The sequence below is a fragment of the Psittacula echo genome (assembly GCF_963264785.1).
Source record: "Psittacula echo genome assembly, chromosome: 2".
NCBI lineage: Eukaryota > Metazoa > Chordata > Aves > Psittaciformes > Psittacidae > Psittacula > Psittacula echo.
In genome coordinates this window covers 84,726,622-84,741,540 of record NC_137737.1, presented here as the reverse complement: position 1 = coordinate 84,741,540, position 14,919 = coordinate 84,726,622, and the positions used below count along the sequence as shown (strand labels likewise).

At 39.4% G+C, this 14,919-nt stretch overlaps 1 protein-coding gene across 1 annotated transcript in view; it reads right to left on the bottom strand.

Annotated features, from left to right (window-relative positions):
• CTNND2 (catenin delta 2) overlaps positions 1-14,919 on the bottom strand; it is a gene marked incomplete at both ends in the record, with an annotated part of 536,439 nt that overhangs the window by 250,913 nt on the left and 270,607 nt on the right. The window contains one exon of the mRNA XM_080639304.1: positions 6,582-6,776. Within this exon, the coding sequence (XP_080495430.1) occupies positions 6,582-6,776 (195 nt within the window). The remainder of the gene's footprint in view (positions 1-6,581; positions 6,777-14,919) is intronic.

Genomic DNA, 14,919 nt, shown 5'->3' with positions numbered 1-14,919 from the left:
TGGGCTATTTTGGTCTGGGGTGGCAGAAAAAGGGGGTTTTACTTCTACCTCTCCTTTAGGTCCTGAGTAGAGACCTGATCTCCTTACCACAGGCACCTCGTAAGATAGAGCAAGGAGAAAGAGAGAGAAACAGCCCAGCCAAATTGTGAGAAAGCCACCAGCTGAGTGACAAGAGAATGAATACCAATTTTCCTTGCAAATCTTCCTTTCAGACACTGTTTAACCTCCAGAACAGCAAAAGCTCAGGCCAAGTGCACCAGAGGTGAAGTAGCAAATACTGGCAAGGCTACCTGAGTACTCCTCTCATCCCTCCAGCATGCCTACTCTGTAAAGAAAGACTAGACTCTGGGAGCAAACGCTGCCTTACCCCACTAAAGCCAGGTACACTTGAAATGGAGAAAGACATCATTACAAGTAACTAGGCGCAGTGCTTGACATCAGACATTCTTCAGTGCACCCCTCCTCTCCTTCAGCAAATTAAGGACCCGGCGGGAGCAGGAAGGAAAGTGAAGGAGTACCGCATCTGTCCAGAAACACAATGTTAATTCTCACCTACAGCATTTTTCCTAAGCCATATCACAGATCAATGAAATACAGAGTTTTTCCCTGCTGCTAGCAAGCACTTGGACAGAAGCCATAACCAGGAACACGAGGTAACTCTTCCCTCTGAAAAGGAGCTGCCTTGACTCTCCTGACAGCACCCTCCCTCCGCACAGAAACCCAGCTTGCAAATGACTATGTTTCTTATTTACACCTGCCACCATGAATTTCACAGGCTCTTCTCTTTGGTCAGTACCCCCACCATGGCACCCAGGAGGTGGTGCAGCCTGTGGCAGTACAGCTTTTGGTAACAGACAGCTTCATTGATGGTGCTGCACTGGTGGAACCACCCAAGCATTGGTGGGAAGAATCTCAGGGAGACCTGGCCTGAAGAAGAGAAGGCCATCAGGGGAGCTGGAGGGCAGCCCAGCAACCACCTGCACATGCTGGAGGGACATCAGGCAGCTTTGGACTTAGCATAAGAAGCGCTGAAGGAGTGCTCCTACCCCACACATGCTCCCCAATGCATAACCCCTTGCAACAGCTTGCTTGTTAAACCCTTCAAGTCCTGCATTAAGCCACTCTTCAGAAGTAATGCAAACTTTGACTGCTTATCCTTTCACCACTCTATCTCCTTTCAATAAATCTTTTATCTCAGGGTCCTCTTTTTAATTTCAGCAATATTAACAACAAACCCTAGTCTTCCTTTTCCTAACTCTTTCCTGCTCTCTCTGGGAAGCTCAGAAGAGTCCTCACAGTGCCTTCCGTACCCTGTCTTCATGAAGGACAAACTTCAGCTCCACATACCCAACACTCAGAACTAATGCCAACTGGCTGTGTAACCATGTAAAGCTGCTGGACTTGCCACAATGGAGCTGCATCACAAGGCCTTCCCATGGTGACCTTCAGGGGCCAGAACCAGAGGCAATCCTCAGGCTGTGCATCCCAAGGAAATCCTTAAGCTTCCTTCAAGGCAGCCAAGATTCTCTTGCCTGGTGAGATGTGTACATCCTTCACAGAGCTGAGGACAGGTTCACTTCTCCAGTGGTTCATCCTTGCCACTTGTATGAAGCTGGGAACAAAGATACTCTCCCTCAGACCCTGAAGCCAGTGGGTCTTAAAGCATGAGCAGGTCTTCAGGTCTAATGTCCACAGTTCACCAGTGTTTTTAAGCAGCAGCACTTATTTTATCTGACAGAGTTCCAGTTTGTAGAGAGTTCAGAATACACACAGACCTCACATTTACCACCCCTCCCTCCCAGACTGCTGAGGACAGCACTATTTGAAGGCTTTTAATAACTTTATTTGCAAATCACATCCTTTTCACAGAACAGAGCTCATTTCTTTCACTGAGGCACCACGATGAAAGCAAGTGTTGTTAAGAGCTTCCAGGATGCTGTCAGCTTTCAGAGGGTGATGTCCCTCTGAAAGTCCCACAGACCCCACCACTACCAAAGCTGTGTTCCTCTGCGGCAGGGTGGCACTGACAGCCCAGAATCTGAGCAGCAAGGCTGCTTTTTCCTCAAGGAAGCTATGGAAATCCCAGGCTTGCAGGATAGCTATGCTGCCTGCTTTGATTTGTTTCATGTTTAACATGAATTAAATGCCAATAACTAAGGACTAAATCCCTAATCCAAACTTCTAATTCTTCAAATAAGCAAATGATCACTGATTCTCTATCCCACTCTGGCTGAAAGGCAATCCTTCGCCCCTCTTAAGTAACAGTTTTCTTGAAATTCCAGCGGTGGTCATGTAAACACCCCATCAAAGAAGCAAATTATTGACTTGCAAGTATTATTAACTAGGGTTTAAATTAATAATGCAAAGCTTCTATATGTATAAAGGAAAATAAATAATGTGCCTGACTGGACAAAAGTAATACTGTTATTTAGCTGGGTTACAAATATAAGTTGTTATTCGTTAAGTAAATTAGTTTGTTATTTATATTGTGTCTGAGTACTTCCTTTAACCACATCTTTTGTGGATCATTTCAAAAGCAGAATTTCATGTTTATTGCTACTTTTAGTACACAAGTTTGGGCTGGTACTTTACATATGACAGAAAGCTTTACCCTTTGAAGACCAAAAGGGATTGTTAAGTAAAAGCTACCAACCAAAAAAAGCCTATGCAGCTACTGCTGTCAACTTTGAAAGATTATTTTTATCTTAAGGCAGTATGACAGTAACACACCCAGTCATAATTTAAACCACAAAGTGATGAAAAATTCACCCTGACCCTATCTAAAGTTGTGCTAGTAAGGGAGATGTTCAGTAAGCGCCTACTATTTTGTACCTCCTGCAGTATGTAGCCTTTAGTGCAGAGCTACCATCATACATTTCACTCAAGTGGAATAACAGGGGAAAAAAAAACAACCCACAAAAAAACTTCAAACGCCACACCCAAGTTAACAGAACAAATTTAATTTAGTTTACCCCATTGAGGAATTTTAGCTTATTGAATTCCGCTCATTGAATGATGATTCACCTAGAGAATGAAAAACTCTGAGTGGGCTTTATCCTTCGTGGTGTAAACTACATTCCTAAATGTACTAAGTATTTAAGAGCTCACAAAAGATAAAAGAGGTGATGTCTACATTTAAGAAAAAAACCCCCCAAAAAACCCGTTTTCATTCTGAGTCACTTGATCTTCAAAATTAAGTGAAATTTTCAACTTCAGGAAGAATGTTCTCTTAAAAAGAAAACAAAACCAGAAAAGTAAATGGTTTGCAAGTACAACTAGCGTAACTTTGTTTTGAATGGGCAACGTGAACTGCAGAAAAAAAATTCCAGGCTTTGGACAAAGTCCTTAGACTAAATTTGCCTTTCCCTATCAGATGTGGAAAACTGTGCACTACCCTTCAGGATTAAAGGTACTGATGTAATAGACAGAAGAATGTGAACTCTGGTCTCTGAAGGAGCACACTGAAGTCTTAAAGCTCCCCATCATACCCCACCCAGTGTGGCTCATATGCACAGAAGATACAGGGCATGAACCCTTGGCATGTATCTTCAAGAAGTACACAGCAATCTACATCCCTCATATTTAATACCAAATAGTCACAATGAAGAGCTATTCTGTCCTACAAAAAAAAAGACAACTGAATGAAGAAATAAAAAGTTATGTGTGCCAAACTTCAGTTAAACTCCTTCTTTCCTTGCCAATTTAAGAAAAACTGTATGGTCTCCGTAAGAAGGGATATGTTCCTATGGACATTTGCAGTAGAGGCAGGAAAAGTCTGAGAGCTGATCTGATCCAGCCCAAAATTCCCTCTGAGCACTGACAGCTCTTCAGCCTGGTTGTGCAAAAGGCTGACAGCATCCGCAGCTAACAGCTGTCAACAGAGCAACAGAATAATTGGCCTGGGACACAACCACCTGCTGTTACTTCCCCTGACCATGATGATAGGGGTCTTCCTGATGATAAGAGGGAAAGTAAGGGAGGATCAACACAACACAAAGCTGGACTAATCAGGTTGTTCTTCAGAATGAGCCCGAAGCAACATTCAAATCCATATCTCAAATAGTAAAACAAAATTGACCTTCATAAGGCCCATCTCTGCTACCCAAATCAGCATACTTCTTTTAGCTTTTTCTCTCCCTTTCTGAAAACCCATCCTCAGGTATTACCACAAACACTGTACATCCCAGTTTCATTCACTATAATTGTGATCTATATTGACAGGGTTTCTTTCCTTGCAGAGGTGTTGTGAAGATTACAGTCACAAGACAGCCTGCTACTTTAGCACAGAGAACCAATGGATATTTTGCAAGCAAAACAAGAAAACCTCTTCAGGGCAAAACTGGGAAAGGGAGGATTTGTCCTGGGTTCAGCAGCAGCAGCAGCAGTCAGTTTTTCTCCTTCTTAGTAGCTGGTGCAGTGCTGTGGTTTTGACTTTCGGCCTGGGAATAATACTGATAAAGCCGATGTTTTCAGTTGCTGATCAGAATGTTTACCCTGACCAAGGACTTTGTGAGTCTCATGCTCTGCCAGGGAGGGGGAGAAGCCGGTAGGAAGCAGGGACAGGACACTTAAGGGAGTGGAGCATCTCCCTTATGAGGAAAGGCTGAGGGAGCTGGGTCTCTATAGTTTGGAGAAGAGGAGACTGAGGGGTGACCTTATTAGTGTATATAAATATATAAAGGGGGAGTGTCATGAGGATGGAGCCAGGCTCTTCTCAGTGGCAAACAATGATAGGACAAGGGGTAATGGGTACAAACTGGAACACAAGAGGTTCCACTTAAACTTGAGAAGAAACTTCTTCTCAGTGAGGGTGACAGAACACTGGAACAGGCTGCCCAGGGGGGTTGTGGAGTCTCCTTCTCTGGAGACATTCAAAACCCGCCTGGACACATTCCTATGTAACCTTATCTAGGTGTTCCTGCTCTGGCAGGGGGATTGGACTAGATGATCTTTTGAGGTGCCTTCCAATCTCTAACATACTGTGATACTGTGATACTTGACCCAAACTAGCCAAAGAAGTATTCCATACCACAGCACGTCATGCTGGGGGATGTAACTGGGAGCTACCCGGAAGGGCACATCCCCTTTTCTGTCGGGCTCTTTTCCGGCGGGCGGTATCGTATTCTCTTCCCTTGTTATTTCCCTTATCATTATTATTATTATTGATGGTAGCAGTAGTGATTTGTGTTATACCTTAGTTACTGGACTGTTCTTATCTCAACCCGTGGGAGTTACATTCTTTCCATTCTCCTCCCCACCCCTCTGAGGGGGGGAGGGAGTAGAAACTGCGTGGTTCTAATTTACGGCATGGGCTTAAACCACGACAGGATTGTATAGGAAATATGAGGTGGCCACATGGAAAACGAGGCTTAAAGTTGCTTCAATTATTATCACTGCCTCTGCTGCTCAATGATTTAGGCAGAAGTCTTGTCCCCTTCATGCAAAGAATACTAATCTTTTCTCATATACATGTATGATGCTACTCAAAACATACACTACGGTAGTTTCTTTAACAGGAAGGAAATGGCATAATAGTGTATAAAGCTGTTACAGGTATTTAACTAGAGAATTCTGTGGGAAAAGTTCTTTTTAAGGATTTTCTTCTGTACTCTGAACATCCAAAACTTGCATAAAGCAACAGAAAATTTTGGACATGCAAAACCTGACAGCTTTGTCCTTAGAGAAAAGATTTTAAAAATTAAAAAGTTTTAGAAGAAAGCGAAGTATCTCACTCCAAGAAGTACACTTAACTTTTTTTGATGAAATGGGAGTCATTCGAGAATGGACATAATCTTTCCTCTGATCAACACAGCAAAATAAAACACCAGAAATACTTACAATTCCTAAGGCAAGTTCTTTCTGCATCTGCTTTAGGCTATTTTGGCTGTAGCATTTATGTACTCTACTTATTTTGTGCATTAAATACCATAAATATCCCTGTTGATTTGTGATCTATTTGTGGGTTTCAACATACAGCTGTATTTCATCTGGTTGAGAGGACATTCTGCAAGTAGGATTTGTACACCAATACATTTCATGGATAATCATTATTATTTATGGATAAACCAGCGATGGTAACAGCTTTCCTCTATGTCATAGTTCAATTTTATGTTTGTGTACCTATATCTAAGCCTACCGCTATAGGAGAGAGGAAGAACATTTATGTATGATTCACTTTGAAAACAAGTCAACAATCCTTTAGATTCATGTGGAAGGAATTTTGCACTCCCTTTGCAACACACAAAATACCTTTGCAGGCAAAAACCCAGCCATTTCTTCAGAGACAACAGACTTTTCTAAAAGACAATACAAAAATTAGTAAAAATATTCTCTCTCCTTATGAGTAAGCCCCCTCCCCAAATTAGCTTAACCTTCTGTACATATAGAACAACAATAAGTATTTCTCCATTTGCACATGCCTTTGGGGTTCTATTGAGAGCTGCCATATGCACAAGGTATTTTGTTTGGTTGGCATGCACAAAATACATTCTGTTTAGCACATCAGAAAGAAAAGAACAGTTAGTACTGAAAAGTAAGGTACATCTCATAAAAAGACAATCATGCAAGTTACATCCACCTACCTGTACTAGTGCGATATGTGCCTGTGTGTGCTGGTTGCAGAGGATCCCCCTGACTCTGGCTGAGACTCCTCATAGGGGGCTTCTGATAAACTCTGTCTTCGTAAATAGGATCTATATGGTGTTCTGGAGACTGCAGTGCCCTTAACTCGGAGCCAAGGTGGCTGTGCTGGCTGCTGTAAGATGCCCGAGACCCAGCTGCAAATAGATTTATAAGAGACAATTAAGAGAGAGAAAAATAGACTGACAAATACAGGATCTGACTTTCCTGAAAGCTTACTTGAAAGTAGTACATAAAAACAAACAAACAAACAAACAAAACCAAAAAAACCCAAACACAGAAATAAACGTTTCCAACGTAAAAATAGAGACAGCGTGCAAGAACAGCAACAGCTCCAGTTAATTGCTTTAGTCGCATCATCCCGTTGTTTGCATTTACTCCAAAACCTCATTTCTTCCAAGCAAACTATGTATTTTGGTGAGATAGATATCATTATATCATCTCTTCTTATTAAGAGAACAAAACCTGCCAACCTTCTCAAAAGCTGTGCAAGTGCAGGAATGCCCTAAACCAAAGGGGTCCACAGAAGAACCAGGAATGGGGGACAAGTAAGGAGCAGCAGTCAGAACTAGTTTCACATGTTACACCATATCTTTAGATCTATAAATGAAGTAATTTAAAGCCGATGAACAGATGTAGTTTCAAGAAGGCCGATCTTTTTGCTGTCTCACTAAAATATGACAGAATGGATGTGCCTTATCAGCATTTTGCCCTCAACAGTTAAAAAAAAAAAAAATAAACCATATTGCTAGGACTTTCTACAGCTTAAATATCTTCCGAGAATGAAAATCTGTTTTAAGGATACAGCTTTTTATTAATATAAATAAGAAAATCAACTGGGATTGTATTAAAAGATCTTATTCTACTAATAAAAATACTATTTTCTATCATGTTATTTTAAAAAAGAGACTTGTGTATTTCCAGCTGGGTTTACTTTCGCCACTTGAATCTCTTTGTCACTTAGGTACTTCAGATCTGTGCTCCATTAGCAAGGTTCTCAAGGAGAATCACAGGGAAGCCATACAAACATCACACATTATGAGGGCAGGAACCAAGCCAGTATGCAAGCAACACTTGGCAAAGGTTAGATCTATACCACAAAGTGATCACATGCTATTTATCTGTTTAGAAAAGCAATCAGTTAAAGACAGAACTGATAATACATCTGTGAGGTTAAAATCCTGGATGTGGGCAGTGTTCTACTAACTTCACTTGTACCGCTCAGACCATCAGTGCAGCCATTCCTGCTAAAAATCCCTACCACATTCATTGTGTCAGGAGTGGCTCTGTTGCACAAAACAAATACTAGTTATTTTTAAAATGCAAACCACACATATAAAGTAATGTGTGATGGCAACATGAGAGAAATGAGACGGATACACAAGCACAGTGTTACTGAGCTTTAATACAAATTGTCTGGAGGAAAAAATACTTTATTCCATTTCCTTCTTTCTAATCAGCTTATGTCATATACGTGTTTTCTTCCGAAGTTTTCAGCACGCATGCTTTGAGTGGAACACCTTATTTGCAACATATTTTTATGTTTTCCCTTCAAACATTTTTCAGACTGACTTGCCATTAGCACAACAATGGAAGTAATTCTGTTGTTCCCATTACTAGAAAGTCTGCCAAGAATCCCAAAGATATATTTTACCTCTAACTACTGCAATTATCCAGGAAGTTGATATTTTTATTACAGAATTAATTTCTTCATGGTCTGCATTTTCAAAATGCTCTTTAACCCTACCTCTTTGAGATTGATTCTCAAAGCAGCTCAATGGCTCCACCAAAGTCTAGTATCCTACAGAGTGGCCTAAAATACAGACTGTTATGATGATGTACAGGTTTCACTGTGTACTTGGTTCAAACTGTATTCAGAGAAAAAATATAAAAAAATGGAGGGCAACATTTCAAAGGTTCAACAGAGCATCAACAAACCAGACTTGGTACAGAATAAAGAATTACACCCCTTCTACAAGCACTGTAATTCTTTTGCCCATTTACAAATCCACTTTGCTCTTTGGAAAAATAGATTTTATTCCTAATCCTGTTTCCAATGACCTGAAAGACTTTTACCACTGCATTTAGCGGCAGTACAACCCAAATATTAAAATGTTCTCAGTTATGCTAGCCTTCTGGTGAGGTGGGCTTAATTCAACATCCTTCATACTCTACCAATAGTTCTGACTTGGCAAGTGTTAATACTAATATAATATTAAACAGAAGGTTAGTAGTAGTTTATTACACCGATATTAAACAGAGGTTTATTAGCATACTGCACATGTTAAACTACTGAACTAAACACTAAACATACGAATAACCAGAGAAACTTCTTGACCAAAACACATTACAGTTCAATCAACCAAGACAAGGAAGATGTGACATACAACACAAGAAAACCAATGTAACTTGTCTGAAAACAGCTAAGTGGCACTCTAGAAATAACCTGAAGCACCTGGATAACAAGATTATGGGTTAACACCCCAAAAAGAGGCTCAGGATTTAAAACTATCAGGAAGTAACTGCACTATTCCTTTCACAGTTCAAGAAAACAATGATTTCAACAGGTAATTAAAATATTTTCATTTTGAAAACATGAACACTCAAATCTCAGAAATTAAATACGACAGAAGATGAATACACTTTATAAAGCTTTATAGACTTTATGTCTCAAAAACCTTTTAGTTTAGTTTTAATATCAGTTTCAAACAAAACTGATACTTTTCTACAGGCCTAAATATGCAATTTTCCTACACTCTTTCCAAAATTATCAGATATCAGTATTTAAACACAGAACACTAGCTGCCTTTATAGTTCTTAAATCTAGTTAAAAACCAAACTAACAAACCAACCCTCAAAAACAATCCAGAAAATTTATAAATAAGATGGAACACCACCATAATTCTTAATATTTCCATTAAGTTGATATCTAAAAAAATGGAATAGCAGATTCTGTTATCTATAAAAATCTCTTTTCCATTGTTCTTAAAATTCTTGCATGTATTAATTTATTCAAGTCTCAAGCCAGGAGCAACAGGGTTTTATGGCATGTTTTCTTAAAGGTTAATATCAACTAACCAATAGCTATTATAGCAAGTTATCTTTGTTGCCAGTGCTGTATCATATCCAGTAAAGCTCACACAGACAAATTTCAGAAAAACTAAAGCACAATTAGAGCTGAAGTCAACCAAAAAGACTTACAGATTTTTATATCATTAAAAAAAAAAGGGGCTGTGATGGATTTCAGACAATTGCATCCTACCTCATCTACACACTCAGCCCCTCCACCATATTCTGCTGTTACTTTTGAGGACACTTGAAAACAGTTAAGATAATCAATCAGAGCAAAGACCATGAACTGTAAGACCTGATGCCCTGAGAGAGAGGTGCAACACTTCTCCTGTCCGCATCTTGGGTTAGCAGCAAACTACTACATCCTTTACTACCTGAAGCTGCAAGCTGATCTCTATCATCTGCTTCAAAACCCCTTGCATTAATGCAGTCTAAAGCTCACAGAGATCGGAAAAGCAATAAGGTCAGAATAGAAACGTAGTAATCAATATACTACCAGGAAGCAATAAAACATCAGATTCCCAAGGTTCATTAGCATTCTCACATCCAAGGAGGCTCACTGCCCTCAGAAGCAGTTTCCCTAAACACAGAGGCATTATGAATGCATCACCCACCCCAAACTGCACTTGTCTAAACCCTGCTTTCAACCAGCTCCCATCCCTTCACCCCACTAATAATGTCACAATGCTCTGGGTTGCCTGAAACAAGAGCAGTGATGTGGAGCAAGGCCACATGCAACTCTCCTGCGTATTTTGAAAATGGACTCATCCTCCCTCCCTGACCAACCTGTCCCTAACAGCAAAGATCTTTTTCCTTGGAGAAGTATAAATTATAAGCCCAAAGACAGGCCTACATACAAGTTCAAAGAAAACTCATTATTAAATTTTCAGTTCTGTAAGCTGTTAATTATAGATGATGTATTCAGCATCAGAGTAGACACAGAACTTTAATGACCACGGTTGTGAAGGAGTGGATTTATTTTTTCTACCTTCTAGATTAAAAAACAAAACAGTAAACTCCCAAAACACTGAGAAGTGCTAAACTGTTATTTTAGGGGACGAAGAAACCACTCGATAATCAATTCCTCAAACAGTCCAATCTCTAGTTTGGCAAAAGACTGAGAATTTATTTGATTGCACTGCCAGAGATGCATCACATCAGACAGTATGGAAAGGACTGAAAGGCTAAGGACTGAAAGTCTCTAAAATAACTGAGACATCAAAAGTGAAACAGGCAAGTTAAAAAACAAACAAACAAAAAACCCACAACAAACAACAACCCCCCAATCTGAATAGGGTACTTAGAAAAAAAAAAATAAAACAAACAAACCAGAAACTAATTAATTGGAAGAAGAAAGCACACAGAAGAGACTTTCCTGTCTTCTGGAGTCCTTGAGACTGAAACCTGATGGAAAGCAAAATGCGCCTTCTTCCACATGTCTGTGGAACTTGTAAAATTAGATTGTGGTTAGGCTTCAGCAGGGGTATCCTGTGAGCCCCCAGCCAGGTGAATCACATTAGGGCAATGATGATAACCTAGAACCAGCCAGAAGTTTTACTAGATGAAGATACCACATTCCTGCAACCTTTGTTCTCCCACATTCCAGAGGGGCAAAAGGAAGAACCCAAGAAGACTGCAGCCGTACCTAACTGGATCAAAAAGACAATCTCCACCCTTTACACTTAAAACCCCATCACCCTACTAGATGAAATATGTTCCTCACATACTCACAGCTGTTCCTCAATAGTACAGGGAAATGGTTGTTTCCTAGGAAAATGTTCTTTTTTGACAAAGTTTCATATTCCACAGGAAGAAAAATACTGTACTCAGACAAGTATAATGTGAGAGAATATACAAAAAAAATCCCTAATTGTTCTTCAGAGCTTCTGCAGACTGTCATGGAAATAAATATAACAGACACACTTGAATGACACTGCTAATCTGACAGTTTAGGTCAATAAAGTAAACCACTATTATTGGCAGTATTTGTCATTTCAAGAAACTAAAGATATTAAAACTATTCAAATGAATGGGTACACAGGCATTTGCACACATTTTAATAAAGCCTGAACAGTTTTTATGCGTGCCACTAGTGAAAGCCTTTGCAACCAGCCATCCTGCCTTGCTGCAGCCCAAAGAAGAAGTCTTACAAATTCATGATTCTCTCTAAACACCTCTAATAGCCAGATCATATGGTACTGCCCTCCTCCCAGGATTTAGGAGTTCACTGGAAACATGAAGTATATAAGTGACATCTCAACACAAAGATTTGACCAGATAAAATTATCCAGCTTCCACTTAGAACTCCTCTACCACATAATACAGTCAAGAGTCCTATTCAATATTTTTTTCTTATGTCTATGATTCAGGAATATCATTGATGAGATAGAGGCCGAGGATGAAGCTCGATGACCATTCTATTACTACTTACCAATAATGCATTTACACGTAACTTGGTTACAACCCCACACATTTCAAGAACAAGTATATCTCAGGCTACCTGAGGCTCTACGTATCAAACTCAGACTCCAAACACAGCATGACATGCTGCACTCAGAAGATTTGATTTTCCAACAAAGAGGATTTACCATTCACAACGGACTGTAGAGATTTTTAATTTCAACTATAATGACAACACTGCTCATGTAATTTGCATAGAATTTTTCTTAGATGACAAGTTAAAACCAAACCAAAACAAAAACCCCAGCCCCACAGGATGGTAATGCTGAAATAAGCCCATTAGTGAGAAAAGAGACTGCAGGCACAGAAATTAAAAAGACAGTCACAGCAATTTTATAGCTTTGGTACATTGCATGCTTTCCAGAGGACTGGAAGAACTTTCTGATTTAAATGGCACATCAGGGCTGAAAACCCTTTTGGATATAAGTTTCTTGCAGATGCTTGCCCTGAAATGCTACTGCCCTTACAAGAAAAAAAAAATAATAATTATACAGTAGATCGGGTCACAGCCATTCTGTGACTCTGAAATTCTGAATTTCTGAAAAAAAACAACATGTGAGGGACAGGATATGAATAGTAGGACTGTTATTGTGAACTTGTATGTAATGAAACCTGTTTTACAGACAGCAATCTGGTTTACATGGTAAAGAAGCTGATGTACACCCAAGTGCAGAATTAGCAGTGAACACACAAGAGAAGAAGAAAGAAGTCAAACATTCATAACTAGACTTTTGATATTGACCTGGGTTTTTTTGCCAGAAATTTATGCAGAAGCATCTCCAAAATGCTTGTCTGAATACATGCTTCTACTCCAACACTGGAAAAGGACTTGTATGATCTACAACAAATGTCACTACAAATAAAACTAAAAGAATTCAGATAACGGAAACATTCCAGCAGCATGTGATGAAAAGTACAATGCTGAAGAGAAGAAAACGCATCTAACCCAGGTAGTGAAAGCAAACACAAATTGTTAAGACATGACAGATGGTTAAATTAACCAGTAAGACATGACAGACCATATGGCAGTACCAGCTAATGCACACCTTGGGTGTGTCAGCTTGTGCCTTTAGCATACCAAAGATCTGCATTCACCAGAAGACAGTATGCAGCTAATTCCTTTTAACCGGGTTCAGATTTTTTGCAAACATACATTTCTCACCTTTGTATGTTTTACACACACACAGAATATATCAATTTGGGCCTGAAGTTTTACTTTCCCCAAATATTGAAATTAAAGATTAACTAACAGAAGTTCAGAATTAAACTCATTTTTGTCTTGATACTCTTTTTCTGTCCTCGCTACAGTATGTCTGTGGCTCAGAACTATTTGTACAAATAAAGAAGGAAATAACACCATTACTGAATTGACTGATTACACATGGTGCCTTTCAATTTACATCAAATTCTGGACATCCGGAAAAACACAGATGTGTTACTTTGACACCTCTAGTCCACACTGCAGGAGATCACCGCAAAACAATTACATGCTACAACATACCAGCTCCCAGAACTGGAAGAACAGAGCTGCCACACCTCTAAGTATCTTAGCCTGTTTTTCTTCAGGTTTTCTACTTAGAAGACTTAAAGTGCAATATGATGCATGGCTTGGAGTATTTTTGGTAAACACTGCGCTATCAAGTCTATTAGCAGTTTCACTGTCAGGATACTGTCATGTTCAGCAGTAAGACTCACACTGTGGAATTTCCCAGACACAATTTGTCCATTAACCAGATTAAGTATCTTAGGAAAGTCTCCTCAAAACGGATTGGCTTTGGCTGCTTAACAGAGACTGCAAAACCAGCCTCTGACCTAGGGTTAGCACTTTTTGCATCAGTGCTAAATAGAAAGAAATGTAGGAAGAATAACAAAAAGGAGGATAGAGAGGAAAAAAACTGTATTTTTTTGAGTGCAGTAAACAGGCCCGAAACAAACTTAAAAAATCATTTGATAAAGTTTACTAAGTGTTTTTAGAAGTATCTGGATAATCTTTATTCTACTTAAACTAGTTTTTAACCAAATATTGAAATTAATTAGACTAAATGTATTTAAAAGAGAAAAGTTTAGAATATTTTCTTAAGTTGTCTATGTTTCCCTTTTAGTCATGAAATGTGACTTTATTGTATCAGTTATTTTAATCCCACAAATCTAAGAAAAAGAGAAAAACGACCCCTCTGCACCATAAATGTGTGATGTTCCCTCGTAAGCATTTTCCTTTTCTTGCTGCTGTCCTCTCCCTGTCGAAAAACATTCACCTGCTTAAAACACTTGACCAAAACCAAATTGTTAGTGGGAGAAGAGAAGTGTGACTGGAAGCAAACAGATAAGAGACAAAGATAGCCAGGAAGAAACAGCAGATTAAAAGTGACAGACAAGTTCAGAGAGATAATTCCCATTTCATTTCTGATCTAGGGAACTGTAAGTGAAGAAAGAACGAAACCCAAAAACTGCTCCAAACCAACTGCTGCCACACAGCAAAAACTTGATGTCAGCAAGGCAGAAAGTGATAGGTAATTTTTAATTTTTTTTTTTTTTTTAACTATTAACTGAGTGATCACATTGGGTACCTTTTTATTCTTCTTTACCCTCCCTTCTCTAAAGCTTTGCCTCTTCCCTACTCTACAACCCTGCCAATTTTTCCCCAAAGAAAGGGGAAAGCCGTGCTATGCACAAATGGGAACAGACACTGCCACACAGCGATACTAACCACCCTTTCTAACTTTCCCTCTCACTAACCACTTTGACTGG